At 48.4% G+C, this 23388-nt stretch overlaps 1 protein-coding gene across 7 annotated transcripts in view; it reads left to right on the top strand.

Moving 5' to 3' along the window:
• Window positions 1–2017: 2017 nt before the first annotated feature.
• LOC149371466 (protein lin-9 homolog) overlaps window positions 2018–23388 on the top strand; it is a 53695-nt gene continuing 32324 nt past the window's right edge. The window contains exons 1-5 of one of the 7 annotated variants that reach the window (XM_089565694.1): window positions 2018–3055; window positions 22191–22226; window positions 22394–22440; window positions 22566–22673; window positions 22789–22863. In XM_089565694.1, coding sequence (XP_089421820.1) covers window positions 2641–3055; window positions 22191–22226; window positions 22394–22440; window positions 22566–22673; window positions 22789–22863 — 681 coding nt within the window. In that variant the 5' untranslated portion in view covers window positions 2018–2640. Of the gene's footprint in view, window positions 3072–7340; window positions 7969–13171; window positions 13515–17581; window positions 17757–21797; window positions 21866–21890; window positions 22035–22190; window positions 22227–22393; window positions 22441–22565; window positions 22674–22788; window positions 22864–23388 lie in introns of those variants that run through there. The other 6 variants (XM_089565696.1, XM_089565697.1, XM_089565700.1 and 3 more) reach the window with 6 other exon arrangements.

The following is a 23388-nucleotide window of genomic DNA, read 5'->3' as shown; positions in this document are numbered from 1 at the left end:
GTGAAACGGACGCGCGGAGCGGCAAACAACGTAGAAGCGCTGCCAGGCGCCTTGCCGAAACGCGCGGGACTCAAGTTGCAGTCGTAGTTCGTCGGCACGTCGTTCTCGACAAACCCGATGCCACGAACGCCACCACAGCTTCCGCGCCGACCGAACGGTCAGCAAGCCGCAAGCTTAGTGGTGAACTCGCCTTGGATGTGCGCTGCGTTGTTCTCCACTCACCGCGTGATACCTGCGTCCCCACACGGCCCCACTGCGCCCGAACGAGACGAGCGGGAGGAGCTGCCGTCGCGCGCTATCTGTTGGGACAGTACCGAGCCGGAGTACCCTGGTTCGAACCCAACCGCGGCGGCCGCGTTTCGATGGAGGCGAAACGCAAGAGGCGCCCGTGTGCTGTTGCGACTGGTTGCGACTGAGAGAAGGATGAAAAGGAAAGTGCACGGGCCTGCCAACTGGCTCAAGCCGAGCCACCACCGCTGCCACGTGCACATAGAAGAGAGTGTAAAGATAAGAGGACAGAGTAAAAGAGAAAGTAGAGACGCGCGTCGCAACAACCGCGTCCGCCGGGACGGACGCTGGCTGAAAAAAGATACACGACCGCAGCCCGAAGGCTGCGGCCGGGCTGCGGCCGGATGCCACCCCGTGTGCTGTGCGATGTCAGTGCACGTTAAAGATCCCCAGGTGGTCGAAATTATTCCGAAGGCCTTCACTACGGCACCTCTTTCTCTCTTTCTTCTTTCACTCCCACCTTCCTCCCTTCCGTTACGGCGCGGTTCAGGTGTCCGCCGACTGCGCCATTTCCTTTCCTCAAAAACCAATTTGTTTACATGGCGAAGAGGAGGGTGTGGTTTTAGTGGGCGCCGCCTGATGGCGCTACGTGCGCGCCAAGAGAGGAGTAAAAGTAGCGGAAACGTACTTTCTACTCGCTTAACTGCGACTTCTGTAATTCCCATGCTCATAACTACTAATATACCCCATATTACATGTAAAACACCCTTCTAAGACAACAACGTATTCACTAGACGCGCCTTTGTTCATTCCAAACCATCCATCTGGTGTGGCGGAGTGGGGATTCTGCTTCTGGCTGCCCTGCTAGACAGACGCAGAAATGGCTCGCTCCGAGCGAGGTGTCGCAACGATCTTTTATTGCGAAAGCAATACTGCTTGCACTTTTCTGCCATCTATGGAGGTTCATCCTTCGCTCCGGCGCAGCTGCGGCGCGCTACCACGTGACCGCGTGACGTCACGACAAGAGGAGAGCTGGGGGCCCAACTCCTCTCATCGATGGAGGCTCATCCGTCGCTCCGGCGCAGCTGCGGCGCGCTACCACGTGACCGCGTGACGTCACGACAAGAGGAGAGCTGGGGGCCCAACTCCTCTCATCGATGGAGGCTCATCCTTCTCTCCGGCGCAGCTGCGGCGCGCTACCACGTGACCGCGTGACGTCACGACAAGAGGAGAGCTGGGGCCCAACTCGTCTCATCGATTGACGAGTTGTCTCATTAATTTAATTTAATTTAAATAATAATAATGAATCAATTGATTAATCAATTAATTTAATTAATCTCGTTTTACTTAATGCCGAAGAAGAATCTATGAGTAGTGCGGAGCGATATAACACAAGAGGAGGAAACGCCGTGCGGAAGAAACGCCGGAACAGAAAGAAGAGCGGCTTGCTAAAAGAAGAGTGCAGTATACAGCCAAGAAGAAAGAGCAAAGCATTGTGGTGATTCGAGACGGTGACATCGTGGCTCAGCGACGTGAAGAACAAGAGATAAGAGTTGGCGAGTTCGTCTGCTACGCGCGAATTCGAGAAACGAAACTACCAGCAGAACCAAGCGCTGCCAGGTGTTATTGCTTTGACAACTAGCCAGGCTTAACTAAGCTAAGCCTTCAGCCATTTTTTTTTTTTTTTGCTGGGATGATTCGGTTTCTGGACCACCTCCTGGTTATCGCTTTCTGCTACCGTCACTGCCGGCTGACGAAGGTATGCGTTCGTTTGTTTTCTTGCACGGTGATACCTCGAAGCGTCCGTGTCGAACAGAGCACTTTCGTCAACCATTAGAAGATGCCGGCGTCCTTAAGGATAGCTGCATTTTCCTTACCAGATGAGCCACCTCTGGCTCGTGAGGTTCCGCACCGAGAAGGCGAAGGATTCTGTGCCTGAGGCCGGGGGCCTGAGTGTGAAAGGTGGCTACTGTGCCATTAATGACCCCTGTCGGAAGGAGATCAAGGTGAAGATTCACGGGGTGCCATTTCACATACCCAGTGAAACCCTTCGAAGGGCCTGAGTGAGTTTGGAGAAGTGATGAAAATTCGGCATGAGGAATGGAATGTTCCAGGAGTTGAATCGGCGGAGTCAACAACACGTGTCACTCGAATGGTGTTTAAAGTGGGGTCACGGCGGAGGAGCTGCCGCATCTTTTCAAATTCTATGGGGGCTCCGTCCTTGTGGTTGTGCCCGGTAGGGCTCCTGTTTGTCTCCGGTGTCGCAGACGCGGTCATATTCGCTGCGACTGCCAGACGCCTCGCTGCACTATAAGTGCCGCGCCTTTGGTCATGTCTGTGAGGGCTTTGTACGTAGTACGTACCCCAATGTGATAGGGGCGGCCTCAGAAGACTGATGATAAAGAGGATATAATGGGCACCGATGGAGCTGAAACGACGGCCCCTGACCGTCGGAAGAAGAGTGCGTCTGGGGAACAAGGAAGCGTCTGCGACAGAAACATGAAAACATCTAGCGGGACGCCGAACGAGCACGATGATGTGAGCAACGTGACCGGAACGCCGCCGATGAGTGACCAGGCGTCTGCAATGAACGCCGAAGCGGAGCCAGTCCAGGATGACAGGGCATACCAAGATGACACCTTCGGCCCGGCTAAGCGTGCCAAGACGGTGTTGCCATCCCCTCCACAACCTTCCACCGAGGTCAGGTTGCAACGCCTTGAGCGCCATTGGCTCAGAGCCACCGGGGCCAAGGGCCTGAGTCTCGGTCTTCGTCCGCGTCGCCCGTACGCAGTGCAAGGAGCGCTGATTAATCGCCCCTTCTCATGGGGTAAGGCGTACGCCTGGTAAGACATCTGTATCTTTTCGTGCTCAGGATTCTCAGCATGGCTTGTCCTCCGTCAAAATTAAAATGCGGCACGTTAAACGTGCGTGGACTAGCGGCTAGGCGTAAACAATGTCAGCTAAGGCGCCTGCTGTATGTGGAAGACCATGAAATTCTTGCAGTACAAGAAACAAAGGTAGAGAGAGAGAGCGCGACAGACGCTATGGTTGCGCAATTCAAGCCGCGATATAACGTGTGTGCTAGTCATGCAGTGGGGACATCAGCGGGCTGTGTTCTGTTTATTAAGGCGAAAGCCTTTAATGCCTCATACTGTCGTTAGCAGCCGTGTCGGCAGATTCATCCGCGTTTCGTCGACACTACTACGAAAGAAACTGCGTCGTGGCTGTAAATGGAACCAGGGCCTTTGGCATTTGAAGCGGAGACGCTACCACTCCGCCACGAAGGCTCAAGGTTTGAGCATGAATAAAGGCGCATCTAGTGAATGCATTGGTTTCATAAATAAAATAAAATAAATGAAAATTAAAAATAAAGAAATAAAAAATAAAAATGGGAAAATATCAAAAATAAAAAATAAAAAGGGAAGGAACAAAAATAAAAAAGGAAAGGAACAAAAATAAAAATAAAAAAGAATTAGGAACAAAGGTACAAAATGAAAAATGTGAAAAATTAAAGCAATCAAAAACAATAAAATAAGGAAACAAAGAAGAATAAAATAAAAAAAATTAGCATGAAAAATTAAAATAAAAAACTAAAAATAGGAACAGAAACAAAGATAAAAATGAAATATGAAAAATAAAAAATAAAAAATAAACAAACAGTGCGCCAGGTAAAGCTTTCGCCTTGCAGCACTTTAGAGAGCCAAAGTTCGCCCTGAATTTTTTCAGAACAGTCTCGGTATCGAGGCCCAAGCAGTGGTGTGTTGCACGAGGGGAAAGTTTGTGCTTTGTGATCTGTTGTACGGGAAGGAAATTTTGAGTTATCTGTGTGTATGCTCCTACAAAACCGCGGGAACGTCTTTTGTTTTTCCATGAACTGTGTGCGTACATCTAATTCAATGGACTTGTCATTCTTTTGGGCGATTTCAATTGTGTACTCAGTGCAAATGAACGATCATGCTCAGCGGTTACCGAAAGCGAAAGGGCTGTTTTCTTGAAAGAAAACATTGAAAAGTATTCACTTCAAGACGTAACACAGTTTGCAAAGGGAGGAATGAGGCGTCATTATACACATTTTCAAGGGCGTAGTCATGCTAGGCTAGATACAGCTTACGTTTCCCTTGAGCTAGCGGCGATTTGCGATAACTACATCGTCAAACCGGTTACGTTTAGCGATCACTGTAGTGTCACATTCACCATGGGAAAGAGCGTGACACCTCAAGCGAAATTCAGCTGGGACTTGTGGAAGCTCAATGCAAAAATGCGAAATTATTAAAGAATGATACGTTTCTTTTAGAAACAAAGAACGTGTTAGAAAAAGTTTGGTTGAATTATAGAAAAAGTTGGGCAAAAAAGTGGGAGGAATTCAAAGTTGATGTCAAAATGAGGGCTATCGAAAGGTCCGTAGAAATCAAACACGCTGAAAAAGCTGAAGAAAAGAACCTAAAACAGATGTTGAAAGAATTAATTATAGAAGAAAATAGAGCTCCGGGACTATATCAACGAAGTTAAAGCAAAGCTTGAGGTTACCGACGTGACAAGGTTTCAGGGCGGGTTCGATCCCGGCTGCGGCGGCTGAATTTCGATGAAGGCGAAATTCTAGAGGCCCGTATGCTGTGCGATGTCAGCGCACGTTAAAGAACCCCAGGTGGTCGAAATTTCCGGAGCCCTTCACTACGGCGTCTCTCATAGTCTCAGTCGCTTTGGGACGTTAAACCCCAACAAACCAGACCAAACCAAACAAGGTTTCAGGGAGCTGCAATCCGTGCACGAACAGATCGCTTGCTGGCAGATTATGTGCCCAGTAGGCGAAATTTGACGACAGAAAAAAGATATCGTAGAAATTGAAAACAAGGTATTCTGACGGACGATCGGAAGGCGATAATGAAGGCTTCCAGTCAGTATTACCGTGATTTGTTCGCTTCCAAATCTGCGGATGCACAGGCCTTTCAGGATGAATTTTTAAGTATATTACCCCGACTGACCAATGAAGACACCGACATCCTGTCTGCCGACTTATCAACAGCGGAAATGGAATACGCTATTGATGAGCTCCACTTGGGGAAATCGCCAGGTCCTGACGGGATAAGAGCGGAATTTTATAAGGGGTTCAAACGCGAAACTGCTCTCATTTTACAACGCGTTTATGAAGAGTCATTTAGAATTGGTATTTTACCACCGTGATTTTCCCGTGCACATACAGTACTTATACCGAAAACTGACACTCCTTCTCAGCTTAAGTTATTGGTTATTGGCCGATAACGCTTACTAATTTTGATTATAAATTTTTTATGAAAGTATTAGCCAAACGTTTACAGTCAGTTATAGACATCTTGGTTGGTCCCCACCTGGAATTCAAGAGCGAACCATCTTCACAAATATTCATGTCACTCGGGGTATACTGGAATGCTGTAACGCTGACTTTAGGCGAGTCGCAATGTTGCAAATTGATTTAGAGAAGGCCTTTGATCGTGTATGCCATGACATTCTTTTTAAAATCCTCGAAGATGTCTGTGTTGCAGGTTATTTTAAAAGGGGTTAAAATGGCCTATAGTAACTGTACCACGAATCTGGTTGTTAAAGGGGCCCAGAAACACAATCTTAGTTGACTGTTTTGCCTGTTGATCGCATACAGTGAGTTAGAATGGCGCTATTAGCGTCGGTAATACCGCTTATATTCCGTTTTTTAATATTTCAATGTCCTCCTAAAAACAAATTCATGGCTCTAATGGTGTCCCCACACAGTGGCGGGTTTCAGCAGCGGATATGACATCACCTGGCGCGAGCTTGATGATTGGACAAACAGTAAATATACTGCAAATTGTGTGATTAAATAGAGACACATTTTGTCACCTGTCTGCGTTTTCTATTAGATCAGCAAAAACAACTTGTTTGTCTTAGATAAAAGCCCTGCAAAGCAAGTAAAATAAAAATACACCACCAGGGGCTCTGGCATGGAAACGACGCTGCCAGACTCAGTAAGAACGAGTTACAGAGAGCAGGCAATCATGGAGTGCAAACTTCCGCGACGTACTCTGGCAGGCTGTTTTGATTGGTTGCGCCAGGTGCCGTCATAGGGAGAGCGAAATAGGAGTTGGAAGCCCCGCCAGAATCGAGTTGAGGGCAGCGTTTTGTTTCCTTGTATTTTCAAATTTCTTCATTGAATAACTCCCGTTCCTGTGCATCGATTCCTGTAATTCTTTTCAAGTCAGCATCTGTGTGACATAAAGAATCCACCTGAAGTATAGCCGGTATCCCCCCAAGCAGTGTTTCGCAGCCCCTTTAACGGAGAGCTCACAGACAGAATTGCCGTTAGTGCATCCTTGCGGCAAGGCTGCCCATTGCCACCGCTACTTTTCGCTCTGTACCTAGAGCCACTTTGTCGGAATGTAATGAATAACAACTGTATTAGTGGTTTTGAACTGGAAGCATGTGAAATTAAAGTATTGGCTTATGCCGATGATGTAGCATTTTTTTTTTTTTGTAGCGACCACAGCAGCATAGAACATGCGATGTCGGTTGTTCGCAGGTTTTGTGATGAAACCAATAGCGTTGTTAATCTGGACAAATGTGCGGGCCTTTGGCCAGGGAACTGGGCATAAGCGCCTTCGCTTCAGCCACGTGTAAAATGGTCACATGTCCCTTCCAAATACCTAGGTGTTCCACTTGACAAGTATCTAGATAACGATGACTTCTGGAAGCAGAAAATTCCAAGAGCTCTCCACGGGTACACAGTAATGGTCGGGAAAGGAACTGTCTGTATTCGCGCGCGCAAACATATGTAATGTATACCTGGTTTCAAACGTGTGCTATTTGTTGAAGGTACTTTCATGCTCTCGACTTAGCATTCAAAAGTTTCACCGCCTCTACGCAGTTTTGTTTGGCACTCCTCATGGGAGAGGATTAGACCAGATAATTTCTGCGTCTGAGAAAAGAGGGTCTTTCCTTGCCACACTTGTACCTGAGGCAGGTGGTGTCAAGATTTATGTTTCTTCGAGATCAACGCGACCCTTTCCTGCGGACCTTTATTCAAGTGAGGCTTTCTTCGGCTTTGCCAAACTATGTTATTTCCACTCTAGACGGGATGAGATATAGTGCAAGTAGATTTTTGAAAGAAATTATCTTTGCTTTCCGGTTTCTTAATGCTCGCTTCAGTTTGGAATACCTTTCAAATGTCACGCGTAAGAAATGGTTAAAAGATTTGCTTGACTCTGTCTTCCCCGAGTCAATATATCGATCTCTGTAGAGTGGAGGCCAAGGTGGAAATGTTTTAAAAAAGAGTACGGAAAATGGTGGTGCCAGCGGGTGTGAAGACGTTTTTCTTCAAGTTGCGCACTGGTACGGTACGCTGCCGGTTAAAACATGGATGGAGGAGAAGAGATTGTTTTTACCATGGGGTGTTGACTGCTTGTTGTGTCACAAACTAGAGTCAATAGAACACGTCTTTATTGATTGCTGGGATGCGCTGCTCTTTTGGGACGTGCTCCAGCGTATAATGAAGAAAGACTTACCCTTGACGCCGTATCGGATAAGATTCCGACGTTGAGCCGGATCTTTATAAATATCATGTAATTTTCCTTCTTGGCCTGCAGAGTATTTGGCGAAGCAGGATGGCTGTACGACACTGTGATGAAGATGCGCAGTCTGTCCAAGATTACTTTGTACAAGGAGCCATGTTTTGGAGATGAAGTTATCGAGTTGGTGGGAGAGTTGCGTTCCTTCAAACAGTTTTTATTTTCTCGCGTGAGTGAAACACATGTCCGCTCTTTATGTTTGAGAGTGCAGCACAGAACATGTTTGTGATCTGTTGTAATCTGTCAAAACAGGCAATAAAATAAAAAAGAAATCTGGCGTGGCGTAGTAGTTAGCGTGCTCGTCTCGCACTCCGGAGGCCGTGGTTCGATTCCCCAACTAATTTTCTACTCGGTTTTATTTATTAATGCTTCTGGGATTTTTCGCTCACGGTCAACGCCGCCGACGACGACACCGGCTTTGCTGCGACACAGGGCCTTTAACGCTATCACGTTAAAAAAAAGGGAGTTCGGAGAAAGAGCGAAAGGAAGGGGGGAAGAGTGTGAGAGGTAAGGGTACCGAGCAACGATAGCACGAGGTGCACAGCATATCGTAAAAGTAGGTAAACATGAAAACAATATTATTAAAAAAAGAAGGACATAAAAAACAGATGAGGGAGAGGGGGTTGAAAGAAACGACAAAGAGGGGATATGAAGTAATGGGAGTGCCGGTGTAATCTGTCTTTCTCTTGTGGTGTTATTTTTAGTGCGCTAGCACTTATAGTGGCCGTTCCTCGCATTTGGGGGTTGTGTGTATGTTTTGTCTGAAGCCGGTTTTGTGGCAGGCTGCCCACCTGCCCACCGTGCCAGGCGGTAGCCCATTAAATCGTGAGACACTGCTCGGGAAGAGCAACTTTGGTCGCAATCCAACCCAAGCAACCCACGTCTCACCGGTGGCAACACCTGCCGCAGCACCTGCCTTGCGCCACTGCTCACCTGCCCACCGGATGGCTTACTTGTCAAGGTGTTACCGGAGGTAACCAGGCGAGGAATCTGTGGCGGTAATCAAGCGGCACCGCCCCTAAGCGCACCGAGCTAAGTGGAATGAGCAGCAGCAGTTCGGATGGTGGTGGTGGTGTGACCATTTTATTAACAGCCTTTATGTCAGGCTTTCAAGGTGACGAGGGCACGTTGCAGTTTCAGATCCAGGGAGGCAAGCCAGATGGGCCACGGTGAGGGTGGGGGAAGGATAGGCGGGGGACTGGAAGGCTACGTGGCACTGTGTAAGGCAGTGTTCTATGTCTGCATATGTGTGTGGACAGTTTGGGCACTGAGGTGTCGAAGTGTACCGGCAGACATAATGTTTAAAGAAGATTAAACTGTATTCGGAGAAGAATACGAGCTTCACGGATCGATAAGGATGGGTGCATGTGGTGGTGGTAAATCAGCTAAGTCCAATTTTTGCTCAGCTAAGTCCAATTTTTGCTGCGTGTAGTATTCGTCGACAGTGTGTCTGTAAGCCTGATCGCCTGCTCCGTCGGTGGGCTCGTCCATGGGATCCCTGGCGCCCGGTGTATAGTATCGCAGGCAAGCTGGTGAGCCAGCTCGTTGCCGGGGGTGCCCATGTGACCAGGGATCCACCGAAGGGTCACCGGTCGTGGGCTTAATGCTAAGAGGGCGGCATCTAAGGCCGATCGGGTAGGGAAAGGGAGGGCTCTCATGGAAGGCACGCAAAGCTGCCTGCCAGTCTGTATAGACAACGTATGTGGGGGCGGGCGGCAGGGTGGCGAAGTGTGTGATGGCATCGGCAATCCCGTGTATTTCTAAGGCGAGCGTGGAGGGTGGGGAGGTGTATGGACCGGTTGCGTGAGTACTGGTTGTAGAGAGGCAAGGGTGGAGGAAGAAGGCTGCTGTGGAGCCCGCGGTTTCCGTGAGACAGGCGTCTGTGTAGGCCACCGCCGCAGCGTCCAAGGGTGGCTTGTGGTTGTATGCGTAAGCTTGGCGGCGGCCTGCGTGTGTGTGTGCGGACATGTTGCGTGGAATGGGTGCGAGGCGGAGGTTAGGGGGCAGATCGGAGACTGCGGTGGGTCTGGGAAAAAGAAGGGTGCGTAGGGAGTCTGGGATAGTATCCACCGCCCAGCTGGTGTACTGGACAGGCTGATGATTTGTCTCTCCCGGTGCAGGTTAAGGAGGGCTTGAAGAGGGTGGAAAAGGTCTGTTCTGTACAGGGTGTCTGTAGAAGCCGCGGGGGGAGTCCTAGTGTTGCTTTGTATGGTGCATTCAGGGCCCGGATTAGTTTGTCTTGTTGTGTACTTGTAATGGGGCAGTAAGGGTTATAGTACAGGAATTTGTTCAGGGTCAACGCTTAAGCAAGGCGGCTGGCGTGTGTCTCGGAGAGGCCGGCATGTTTTAAGACTACGCGGCGGAGTAAGTGTGTGATTGAGTGGCATGTGCGTATGGACTGACTGATGGCAGAGGTGGAAGTGTTGAAGGTCAATGGCATACCCAGGATGCGACAAGAGTCGACACGGGGGATGCGCTGTCCGGCTAGGGTGAGGGAGATGGAGGGTTTCATCGTACGTTGATATTTACTGCGTGTTCTGAGTAGAAGTTCAGATTTCTCCGGAGTGGGTTGCAGGCCCGCTTGGGAGAGGTGTGAGGAAATGGTGTTAAGTGCCTTTTGGAGTGTAGTTTGGACCTCTCCCGGTGAGCCAGTGGTCACCCACAAGGTGATATCGTCGGCATAGAAGAGGAAATGAAGGTCGGGAATATCGGCTAGGGCCTGGGCGAACGGGACCATGCCTAGGTTAAAGAGAATGGGAGAGAGGACGGCACCCTGTGGAGTGCCACGAGTGAGTGGAATGGGGTGAGACAGTTTGTCGAGATAGCCGATACGAGCGGAGCGGTGGGAGACGAAAGCTCTTATGTAATTGGGCATGCTGTGTCCGCATTGCGTGTCAGCTAGTATGGTGAGGATGTGGCCATGTGATATGTAGTCGAAAGCCTTGAATATGTCAACAGTTACTAAGGCTTTGACCTGCGCGGCATCTGGAGCATTGGTGTTAAAGAAGGTGTGTTGAAGGAGAATGAATAGGTCTTGGATGGATAGTGCTCGACGAAAGCCAATGGAGGGGGAGATAGTAGGTGGCCTGAAGTTTAAAGTGAGAAGTGAGACGGGCAAGCACCATGTGCTCCATAAACTTCCCGCGCAGGAGGTGAGGGAAATAGGACGGAGGTTATTGATGGTATGGTAGAGGGCTTATTGGGTTTCGGTATGAATGAGACCAGAGACGATGTCCAGTCCACTGGCAATGTGCCAGAAGTACAGGCATCATTGATGACAGTAAGAAGAAATGTTTGGGCTTCGGGGGGAAGGTTCTTGGGAGTTGTGTACGTGATTTTGTCTGCACCGGGGGCAGAGTTTGTGTTCCAACGTGTGAGTGCTGTGTCAAGTTCTGTGTGCGTGAAGGGAACGTCTAGTGCAGGAAGGGCTGGGCCATGATATGGTGAGTTTAAAGAGGATTGTGAGGGTGGGAAATAAAGTTGTTGGAGATTAATGAAAACCTCTTTTGAAGTATGGGAGGCGAGGAGGCGTTCGAGAGTGGGTGTCGGATGAGTTTTAGGTCCGAGAAGAGCCGGAGAAGTACCATGATGATTTTTGATGTAAAGTTCCGTCTAAGCGGTCGCATTTTCGTGTTCAGTGTTCGGTGTCGAGTGTCTTGTTGTGGGAGATAATGTTGTTGCGGAGTGCTTGCATACTGTCGCGGAGCTTTGTGTTGTGTCGTTGTGTAGCTAATGCGCGTTGGAGACGTTTTCGCTGCTTCCACAGTCGTATATATGGTGAGGATCAGGGTTGTCACGGAGGGTAGGATTGGAGATTTCACGTGTGGCCCGTGACTGGGTGTTTCTTAGATCAACAACCCATGAAGTGTAGTCGGAGGGGTTAGACGGGGGTGGGGGTAAGAACCGGTGAAAGTCTGACCACGAAGTGTGTCACACCTTCGCCATGCGTCGGTGGTGTTGTGTGGGTATGTTGATAACAAGGATGGAATGGTCACTAAGTAGGTATGTGTCAGTATTGTGCCAAGTAACATGTCTAATGTGTAGAGCGAAGGTCAGGTCGGGTGTGGTGTCTCTGTGATAGAAGGAACCCTGTCTAGTGGGGCGTAAAAAGTCATTCAGCAAGCAGTAGTGTCGACTGTGTGTGTGGTGCGAATGCACAACACACAGTCGCCTGCACACACACAGTCGCCACACACGCACAGTCGCCTGGCACAAGGAGCGGGGAAGTGATGGTTTGGAGGAAGTCGAAAAGGTGGGGTAGGAGGGAATGTTGTTTTGGGGGGGGGGGGGGGGGGGGGGGGTAGAAGTTAACGCGAATGGTGGGAGGTGATGTAGGTGCGAGGAAGAGCTCAATGGCAACTAGATGTTGTGTGAGTATATCAGGAATTTGGAGGACTGAGAATTTGAGGTCTCTTCGGATACATGTTGAGACCAGTGGTGTTCGATCCGTAGAACTCGCATGAATTGCTCTGTATCCCGGGAGGGTGCGTTCGCCTCTGGTTTACTGGAGTATGAGACCAGCGGGGGGGTAGGAGATGTTGGGAAAGGGGCGTACGTGCCGTGCGAATGCATCGGCAGTTCCATTGGAGAAAGCTATGGAATGGGGGCCGTGTCATAGTCTGATGTGTCCTCGGGGTTGGGGCTCTGAAGACGGCCACAGGGCTTTTTCTTTTTGAGGAGTGGGTAGTCAGATAGTGAGGAGAGTGCTGTAAGTGCATGTTAGATTTGTTCTATGAATTGCGCCTGCTTGGCGGCGGCGTTGGACAGTGCAGTGACTAGAGCTGTGAGCTGAAGTATCTGCAGTGTTTGTGTCTGGATTTGTTGTTCCAGGGCTTCTTGGCGTTGTGGTATGGTGTCAAAAAGGGAGGCGAGGTGGTTCATGCTTGTCTCAAGGGCCTGCATGTCGAGTCGAAGCTTGGCTAGCGTATCGGCAATTGTGTGGGGGTCAGGGAGTGTGCCGGTACGGGTAGTAGAGTTGAGGGAGTGGGAAGTAGCCCACCTGGATGCGGTCGCGAGACTGGTGGTTTTGGCTCAGGACGCTGGCGGCATCCGTACAGGAGACTGGACTCTGGTGGGAGAGAGGTTCTGGGAGTAGGGTTGGCGCTGCAGTGGTCGGTAGTTTGGACGCTAGGGAGCATTGCGTTGTTGGTCGTGAAGTTCCTTGCAGGACATCTGCATAGGTCTTGGTGGTGTCAGAAGGGTGCTGTACAGGTAGGGCAGAGGGCTTGGGTGGAAGGGCACTGGAACTGTCTGTGCCCATACTGAAGGCAGCGAAGGCAGCACAATGCCCGGGGACGGTGTGGGTAGCAGCGGTACGCTATTTGTTGAAAATAGATTATTCGTGGGACGGTGCGGCCCTCAAACGTAACTAGGACGGTGTTTGTGGATCCCATCATCCGTACACCGATGATGGTGTGGGTCCGGGAAGAGATGCCAGCCAAGAGTTGGGAGTGAGTGAGCCCGGTGCGGTCGATTCGGAATATTCCCCGGGCTGAGTTTGCGGGGGTGAGCTCGTACGGGGCTAGATGGTGGAGAGTCGAGCTAGAGTGTGATGAAACGCCAGCTTCTGATGAGACGCCAGTATCCGATGAGACGCCGGGGCCCGATGAGCCGCCAAAGACCACTGAGACGCCGGAGACTGATGAAACGCCGAAAAGGCGTTTCGCAGTGTCGTTGGAGTTCGTCCGAAGAATTAGAAGCCTTTCGTCCAGACGGGTGTGTACAGTAATTTCCGCGCGCGCATGGTCAGTGAGGCGGGCGGCGGACGTGATAAGGTGGAAGATATGACTCACCGGTGCAGCTATGAGTGAGGCAGGGAGGTGGAAGCCAACTGAGATGAGCGTGTGTCGATGACGGGGTGGCTCGGGACGCTTGCGGGTTCGGTGGCACACCAGTGGTGAATGGGGTGGGGTCTTCTTCTATGTCTTGAAGTGGAGAGATGTTGGGTAGCAATGCGGGAGCAGGCAAGGCTTGTGGTGAGGTCAGAATGGTGTCCGGCGCAGCGCCGTCTTCGGCGACTTCCATCGCCTGCATAGAATGTGGAGTGGCGGACGCAGCGTCGGCGGCAGGCTTACCGCGGCGTCTGCCGCTTCGTATTTTTAAAAGAGCGCTCCGTGGTACAAAAAGGTCCGATACCCTAAATATGGGTGTTGGGTGAAAGCTGCGAACTTGCCGGAGACAATGTTGAAGGTATTTTGGGGCGATGAGCAAAATTTCCAGCCAGTTGGGGCAGATTGGAGGGAGCTCGATGTGAGGCGGTCTGCGTCCGCTAGGTGGGGGTGGCCCTCGGCGGGGAGATCCCAACTTGTTGCAGTACCGCTCGGCCAGCGTGTGTGAGTGAGAGCCGCTCGTAATGGGCAGTGAGGGTTGCTTCGATAAGTTCGCTCCCGATATTCCGAGTATGGGTAGGTGTGGACATGGGAAGACCCAGGGCCGATTTGTACACTTTCGGAGTGACGCCTCTAGCCGTTCGCTTTAGGCACGAGTGAGACGTAGGTAGGGTGCAGAGTAGGTGATGAGGGAGCAGATGAAGGCTTGAACGAAGCGCAGGAGGTTGGACTATCGCATACCATGATGCTTGTTGTAAACTCGCTTAAGGAGGCGTGCGATCTGTACCACCGACTGGTCGATGCGTTGGAGCGTGTCTTCGTGTCTAGTGTACGTCTCATGACTATACCTGATGATGGAGAAGAAGCATAATGTCCGTGGCCCTCTAAATGAGGGCGGAATCCGAACATTGAGTCTGGTAGTAGATGGTTGTCTTCGAGCTCTTAAGAGTCCGGTGTGGAGAACGTGTTCCATCAGCTTCCCAACTCAGGACTCGAGAGAGATGGGACGGAGGTGGGCCAAGGTTGGTGGTTTACCCGGCTTGGGGATGAGGACTAGATTGGCGCATTTCCACTCCCGAGGGATGGTACCGCTGGCCCAACATTCTTGAAGATAGTCGGTAAGAGCATGAACGGATGCGTCGTCTAGGTTCCTAAGCATTTTATTTGAAATGCGGTCGGGGCCGGCCGCCGACGTCGTCCTGAGGTGATTGAATTCTGCTCGGACCTTCGCAAGAGTGATTGGAGCGTCTAGGCGGGGTTGTCCGCGCCCTACTATAAGGGGAGGTTGGTTGCTGGTTCGGGGCGGATGTAAGTATTTATAAGCTCTTGTTTGAGCTCATCTGCCGTGCCAGGATACTGGTGGAAGATTCGCTCGAGCTGTTGGCGTGTTTAGAGTTTGCCTCCAGCTGGGTCGAGTAAATGTCGAAGGAGGTTCTACGTGTTACGAGCGTTTGGAGTCTTTTTCATCTGGTCACAAATGTGCCAGCTCAGTCGAGTGAGTTCGATTGCATGGTTCTCGATATTCGTGTGTGCGCGCGCTAGCCTGCGTCGGATATCGCGGTCCCATTTCCGAGTGGCGAGTAGAGCTTCGAGCGACTTCTTGCGCTCCCGCAGATGGGCGTAGTAGCGGTCGCAGTGTGGGACTGTGTCCTCTAACCCGACGGTTTGCGTGGCGTCGGCCACTTGTTTGGCAATTTCGGTTGTCCATGCCTTGATATCAGTGATAGAGGGAGGTTTGTCCTGCTGTTTCCTGAGCGTCCGGAAAGAGTCCCAGTTAATCACCTGAGCCTTCCGCGTACATTGCCTGGTGGGCTCATGTATCACGATCTTGAGCACGAAGGGATCACTCCCGAAATTTTCGTGGGTGTGGCACCAAGTAACTTTAACTGCGGAGGTCGTAAAGACAAGATCCGGCGTTGTATCTCGGTGTATGCCCGTACCGTGTCTAGTGAGGTAGGAGACGTCCGTGATAAGGATCAGCTGGTGCGTATGCCAGTCATTCCAAAGGCGTCGGCCTTTAGCCGAGTCGTAGTGGTAGCCCAAAGCGCGGTGATGCGCGTTGAAGTCACCGAGGATGAGGAGGAGGTTGTCCCTGCGCTAGCTGCTGGGCTTTGAGGAAAAGAGGACCGAAAATATCCTTTTGGACTCTGGGAGGGCCATAGAAATTAATTACAAACAGACTGGTGCGACGTTTGCACGAGGGTCGAGGTAATATTTTTAAGAAGACGTGTCCGGGGAAAGTTGGATTTAAATTGAGTTGCAGGACAGTGAGATTACGTTTGACGAGAGTGGCTAATCGAGGCTTTACTCGTTCCGATAGGCATGTACTGTAACCGGCAAGTTGCGTGTTCTTGTCGCATTCCTGGAGGGCTATTAGTTCGGCGCAATCACTCGCGGTGAGGAACTGTCGGAGGACCGGACGCTTACGCGCGAATCCGCGACAGTTCCACTGCCAGATGGTGGTGTTACCCGAGCTGCTTGTCATGATTAGGCTGGGAAAGTTGTGGGGTTGGAGCGGGTGTCGGCGCAGGTGCCGCGGGTACCAGAGCAGCGAGAAGTTTGCCCTGTGCTTCTATAGTTTTGCTCAGAATTTCAAATTGTTGTGTGACTTATGAGCCGATTGTGTGGAGTGAGCGTTCTATGTGTGCTTCTAAAGCCTTGATGCAAGTTTGACTGAGGTCGCAGCTTTCCTCGAACAAAACGCGCCTGCCAACCCTCCGCGGGTGAGTCAGTGTCGGACGTTGCTTTGCGTTTTTGTGCAGACCGGTTGGGGGCAGCGATATTGCTGTGCTGTGCGCTACTGCCTATCTCATTTACGCCCTGATGATTGCATCGGCTACTCTATAGATTTGTGTAGAACTCTTCGGCCACTTAACTTCTTATCCATGTTGCTAATGACATTGCCCTCTTTGTCTCTAACACATACGTCTGGTTTTTGCCTACGTCTAGTTTTCTCTACACTGCTCTTAGGCTACCTCCGTTCTTTAGAGCATGTTCGGTTCTATAACTTAAAAACAGGTCAATTGTCAATCGCCGAAATAAAGAAGTTTTTTCGGAGCCAGCAATCTTCGACTCCACTATAAATCAGTGCTTCTCTTGGATGCATTCACTCTTTTATTTTTTGTTTTTGTCTTCCTAACTATTTCGCTTTTATTTGTATATAACTGTCGCATAACTGCTGTATAATACTGAGTTGTCTCGCTATAATATTTTTTTTTTGCACTTCCTGCATGGGCCCAAGTCTAGCCGAGAAGGCTAAGGGCCCAGGTGATTCGCATGTATTTTTTTTAATAATTGTTTGAATAAAACTGATTTTGATTTGATTTGATACTTATTAAACTTCCTTATGTCAGTTACCTTGAGCTTATTGATTAACTTTGGTAGCTCGCCAGTTCTATTCTGTCTGTTGGGTCTGGTGCTTTCTTGCTTTGGCGCTTCTTTACCAGATCTTAGTCTCGTGAGAGAGCGTGCCGGTATCCTGTCGAACCATACTACCGTCTGCCTCTGCTGCGCACCCCTTAAGGACAGCTGAAAGATTTCGTTCATAGCTTGAGCATTAAGGTCGTCGTCCTCAGTTAAAACCGAGTATCTGTTCTGAAGTGTTATCCTGTTGGTCAAATGTTTAGGGGAATCCCCCAAGGTGGAGTAGATTTGTAATAAGGGAGTAATTACTCATTGACAACCACCCAAGCGCAGCCATACGGCTATACAAAGGAAAGCTATACAGCTTTCTCAGAAACTTCGCAGTTAAAGAAAAATTCTTCCTGGTCCGGGGTTCGAACCCGGGACCACCGCTTCACCGCAGCAGTCGCTCTACCAATCGAGCTAACCGGGACGGCAAGCTTATGGTAGGGCGAGAGCGAATTGATCAATAACTCGAAATGGGAACAGTGTTGGTCAAATGTTTAGGGGAATCCACCAAGGTGGAGTAGATTTGTAATAAGGGAGTAATTACTCCCTTATTATAAGTGTTATCCTGAATTCCCATCACCGCTAACTCGTTAATGGGCTTCCGCTTCACTAGTTTCTTTCGTTCTCTCTTCATGTCTAGGCTAATTCGAGACCTTGCCATTCTGTGGTCGCTGCAACGCACCTTTCCGAAGACCTCCACATACTGCACGATGCCAGGGTGAGCGCATAGTCTGAAGTCGATTTCATTTCATTGGGGCTCTTTCACGTCCACTTCCTGTTCTCTCGTTTGCGGAAGAAGGTATTCATGATCCATAAATTATTTTTATCTGCGAACTCTACTAATAATCCCCCCTCCTATTCTTAGAACCTATCCCATAGTCGCAGACCGCCTGGTCGCAAGCCTGCTTCTTGCCTACCTTCGCACTGAAGTCGCCCATCAGTAGAGTATACCGTGCTTTCACTTTGGTCATTGACGATTCCACGTCTTCATAGAAGCTTTAGACGATTTGGTCATTATGGCTGCATGTAGGCGCTTAAGCCCATTACGATAACTGCCACCCTATCGTTAATTATATGCAGGGTGTTTCATCTAGACTTCCCACAATTTTAAAAAATAGGCGTTTTGAGCTCGAAGAGCGCTTTTTTTTCGGCATAGCATAGTAAACGGTGTAGTACGTCAGAAAACAGCTAAGATGCGCTAACTAGCAGGCTGTTTAACTAATATTGAATAGCTAACTTTTCATAGTGTTAGGCTCCTTAATTATTGAAAGGCGTGTAGCCCACCATAAGTAATATTCGTATCAGTTTTTAGAATTTCGAAAACGCGGTTAATCTCGGCGTTGTAGGCCAACAAATTTTGGCTATTTCTACGAGTTATGTGCACTGGAGAGGTTGCTTTGCCTGCAAGCTCCTCGAAAGCGCATGTATTTTGTTGCAGTGTAGCCGAAATTTGCTGGGCCACAGCGCTGAGCGTAACCGCATTTTCGAAATTCTAAAAACTGATGCGGGTATTGCATGCACACCTCTCAATAATTAAGGAGCCTAACAGTAATAGTTAAAAAGTGAAGTACTCAGTATTAGTTAACCAGCCTGCTAATTAGCGCGTCTTACCTGCATTCTGGTGTACTACAGCGCTCACAAAGCTATGCCGGGAAAAGGGCTCTGCTAACTCAAAAACCCTATTTTTTAAAACCCTATTTTTAAAAAAGGTAGAATCTGAAAGATTTATTTCAAATGACTGCTAGTTGAAGAGCACTAAGTATATTTTTAATAGTGTTCTATTCTTATAATTTAAAAATGATAACATTTATAACGCAACGCTCGAACAATGTTTAGTTTGAACATCAAGCTTACGTTAACAATAACACGTATAACAATATTTGTTATTTTCTAACTTTATAATAACATTCAGAATCAGCACAGAATTAAAGCAATGTTTGATTTGAACGTTAGGCTAATGCTTAACATAGAACAAGTGACATTATTAATGCGAAAACATTATATGTCCAATTAGCACAAAAGCCGGCGTCCACCGTCTAGGCACGAAATTCGGAGGATGTCAGTACGCCGGTGTACGATGCTACAACATATGTAAGCGAACTCGTATAGTCATGAATGATGAAACGTATAACGTGTTATGGCCTATGGAAATCGTGACTCGTAGTCATGGTTGTGACTCATAGTCATTCTGCAACATATCATGACTCAGCACTTTATTTATTCTGATTATTCATACTACAATAGTCTGTCTGCTTTAAAATCTAGAGACAACTTACGCAACCTTGAAATACGACGAAAATTTTCTTCATTGTGCCTCTTTCGTATGTTTTATCATTAATCTCTCGGAGACTTAGTCATATCACCTGCTCATCGCCTCTGAAGCCGTATTAGTCACCATAACGCCGTCTACTCCTCCACCGCACGAACTACCGCTCATTCCCGATCTTTTTAAGGCGAAAGCCTTTAATGTCTCATACTGTCGTTAGCAGACGCGTCGGCAGCCGTGTCGACAGACGCGTCGGCAGGAGTGTCGACAGACGCGTCGGTAGGAATGTCGACAGACGCGTCGGCAGATTTGTCCGCCTTTCGGCGTGACTGCTTAAAAAGAAACTGTGCCGAGGGTGGGAATCGAACCAGGGCCTTCGGCATTTGAAGAGGAGACGCTACCACTCCGCCACGAAGGCTCAAGGTTCCAGCATGAATAAAGGCGCATCTAGTGAATGCATAGGTTTCAGAAATAAAACAAAAGGAATAAAGTCAAGAAAATAAAAATAAAAATAAGAAAACAATCAAAAATAAAAACAAAATAAGATATGAAAATAGAAAACTATAAAAACAAGAAAAGGAGCAAAAATAAAATGAAAAATAAAAAGTAAATAGAAACAAACAGTGCGCCAGGAAACGCTTTCGCCTTGCAGCACTTTAGAGAGCCAAAGTGCCCCCTGAATTTTTTCGTCATACCATCCCAAGACTGGAATGGCATGCAACAGGACACCGTACATCATATCAACGCCATCCATTTTAAGAACGCTATCAAGACTATAGTTGTTTAACGGCCATGCCCATCCCTCAAGTAATGCCCCATACAGGGGCCTTTGAGGCATCAAATAAAAAAGTAACATAATATCAGGTGTACAGAATTTTTGCAAAGTATGCGTATGACGAGTAGTCATAGTCATGACTCTTAATCAATCAGCCGCCGCGGTGGCTCAGTGGCTATGGTGCTCGGCTGCTGACCCAAAAGACGCGGGTTCGATCCCGGCCGCGGCGGCTGGAATTTCTTTGGAGGAGTAATTCTAGAGGCCCGTGTACTGTGCGATGTCAGTGCACGTTAAAGAACCCCAGGTGGTCGAAATTTCCGGAGCCCTCCACTACGGCGTCTCTCATAGCCTTAGTCGCTTTGGGACGTTAAACCCCATAAACCAACCAACCAATCTTAATCAATCAGCAACTTAGCGTGACTCGTCACTTTACAAGTAACGTGATGTAAGATGTACAGAGTTGTACAAACATCATGCATAGTCATACTTCGTAGTCATACTCATGACTCAATCATTCTTCAACGTAGCATGACTCAGCACTTTATAAGTAATGTAATGTAAGGTGTATCGAGTTTGTCATAGTATGCATTGTCATGCCTTGTAGCCATATTCACGATTCATGACGCATAGTCATTCTTCAACGTAGCATCATGACTCAGCACTTTAATGTTGTAGCATTATCACACGTATGCAGTATTAAGTGTCTCTGCCGAATGTTTTGTCATTTTTAAAGATGAAAATAGTGTAACGTTCCGGCAATTTGCATAGCAAAAACAATCTTCTGTTCCATGTCTGTGCCAGCTCCGACCACTTTATCCTTCCAAACGTCCTTATCTCATTCGCCCACTTGATTCTCTGACACCCCCTGTTACGTTTGCCCTATCTCGGAAGCCACTCCGTTAATTGTTTTAAGGGACCATCCTTCACATGCCCTGCCCATGCCCATTTTTTCTTCTTTAATTCGACTAGGATATTATTAATTAGCGTTTGTTCCCTTACCAATTCTGCTGTCTTCCTGTCTCTTAGCTTTACACATATCATTTTCATTTTTATAGCTCGCAGCGCTGTCCTTAAATACAACCCTTTTCATTAGCCTATAGTTTCTGGCCGTAGCTTAGAACCGGCAAGTTTCAGAAGTTACTTTGCAAAGCAATGTCTTCCGTGAATCGGAGTCTGCTAAGCTTTTCTCTGTTAACTTTTATCCCAGATCTTCCCTGTTTAATTCTTTGAATTACCACCTGTACCTCTGAATACCCCTCTACTATACCGAACCAAACCCCTCCTCAACAGATCTCCAGCTGCTATTCCGCCATGTCAACTTCATCTCCTTCAGTTACTGCTACATCGCAACAGCACGCATTAGCACTCTGAACGCCGTTAAGCAGCCATTAGTAGAACACGAATCCGCATTTTCGAGAGCTATAACAGGTTCTAAACTCAGCGCAGTCTGTTTTATCTCGAGAGGCTGAAAAGTCTTGGTGTTCTTTTTTATTTTTTTTTTGCTTTAACGGAGACAGCATCATGAGCGCTTCCTATGCCGTAAACGGCAGCGGTGTTGTTTATCCAGGTTAGAGTTCCTAACACAGCTGTCTCGGCAAAGGGCTCAGTTTTGGAACTCATTACGGATCCACGTCCCTAGAGCGCTATGAGCGCAAGATCGAACGCCATACAAACGCGAGTTTCGTTTTTGCACTTGTTGCCAGACTTACCTTTAAAACGTGCGGCTTGGCTGGTGGCGCTTCAGTAGCGCTTTTTAAATGCGTCGACATGGCGGACTCGCTTGAAAGTAGGAAATTTCCTCTGTGGTGTTTATAGCAGTAATCGTAACCTTGCCGCGTCTCTGTTGCCTGCCGATTTTAAGCAGGATAGATGAAGCAACCTTTTCTTGTTGATACTGTCGCCCTGTAGTTGCATTTTTCGCGATTGCCGGCTGGCGAAAAATAAATACTGATTGTGTAAGCCTAATCGGAGTCCCGCTGCAGGCATTTTGAATTCGCCTCGGGAGCATTTTGAAAATTTGGCGGAAAAAGCGCTAGCGGTGTTCGAGCAGAAATGTGGTTCTCAATGGTTTTGTAGGAGGTTTTTATTCGGTTTTCTTTCTCTTTCCTTAGGTGAATCGGCAGCAGCGCTCCTGAGTATGAAAGATGGTACGTAGACGAATGTTTTGTATACGACGCTAAACAAGCAGCCTAGCCATGTAGTCCCTCGCAAGCGCGCGACATTTGGAACAATTGCGAATATGCTGGGAGGTGTGCTGTGCTTTGCAACTCGTTTGCAAGGTTTCACAGCGCATAATATCCTTTCCTCTCTGCAGGTGCTCTGAATAACAACACGCAAAAGCAACTGGGAGTGCATACTAGGGTGAGTCGCGTTCTAGTGTGACCTTATTCCGCAGTAACCTCGGCGATTACAACATGCTTGCGCGCGGCATACCATACGTGCGCCAAGTGTCGCGTTTCCTAATCTCTCTTCATCCCATTACGCAGCCGCCACGCATTAGGAAGAGAAATCGGAGGATATTCAATGACTTCGAAGACACGTCGTACACGTTATCGAGATCGTCAGCACGGAAATCGGCGCGCATTGCATCGCCGGTGAGTTTTCGTTATCTTTGCACCCCCCTTTTTTTTTTCTCCGGCGCTGCATTTGGTATTTGGAGCTTGATAAAAAAGACGCTTATTCACATTTGTTCCCGCTTCTCTCTCGAAGGTGTCGCAGAAAACTGACGACCCAGAATGGACGCCAGACAAGCGCGTAGGGAGTCGCAGCATAAAAAAAGAACCGGTACGCCCTCTTGTTTGTTTCTACTTTATTGCTAAATCGGTGTTTTATAGGTGCTGTAACTCTCAGCATGCGTTTTTGCTCTGGAGGCTGGCATGAAGTGCGACTGAAGTTTGAATGGCCCCGCCTTGGGGCTCCTACCTCCCACACTTATCAGCCCCTTTTTATTGCTTAAATGGCTGGAGTGTTCGCATTATGGCACATAATGTTATAGATCACGTGAAACCTGTGTATGTTGCACTGTGGATATAAACCCCAGACTTGAATAAACTGGTTTTCTGGTTTTTAATGTATTGAAGTAGGTATTTGAAACAGAAATGGCATCAATTTTTCAGAGCAGAAAGCTACACATTCCCAGGGTTGTGCTTGCTTGGTGATGCAATATTAATGCATAATTAGTGATAACTCAATGCTTGCATAATGAATGATAATGCAAAATTAGAGCCTGTCACTGAGCTTAGCTTTATAAGCATGGCTTCCTGAATAAACTTCTGTTATTAGTCAGCGCTGTGTATCGTCCCTTCTCGT

The sequence above is a fragment of the Amblyomma mixtum genome, chromosome 1 (assembly GCF_055824585.1).
Source record: "Amblyomma mixtum isolate Tamu chromosome 1, ASM5582458v1, whole genome shotgun sequence".
Taxonomy (NCBI): Eukaryota; Metazoa; Arthropoda; class Arachnida; order Ixodida; family Ixodidae; genus Amblyomma; species Amblyomma mixtum.
Note: the sequence above shows the minus strand (reverse complement) of the source record. Positions and strands in the feature narration are given on the sequence as shown.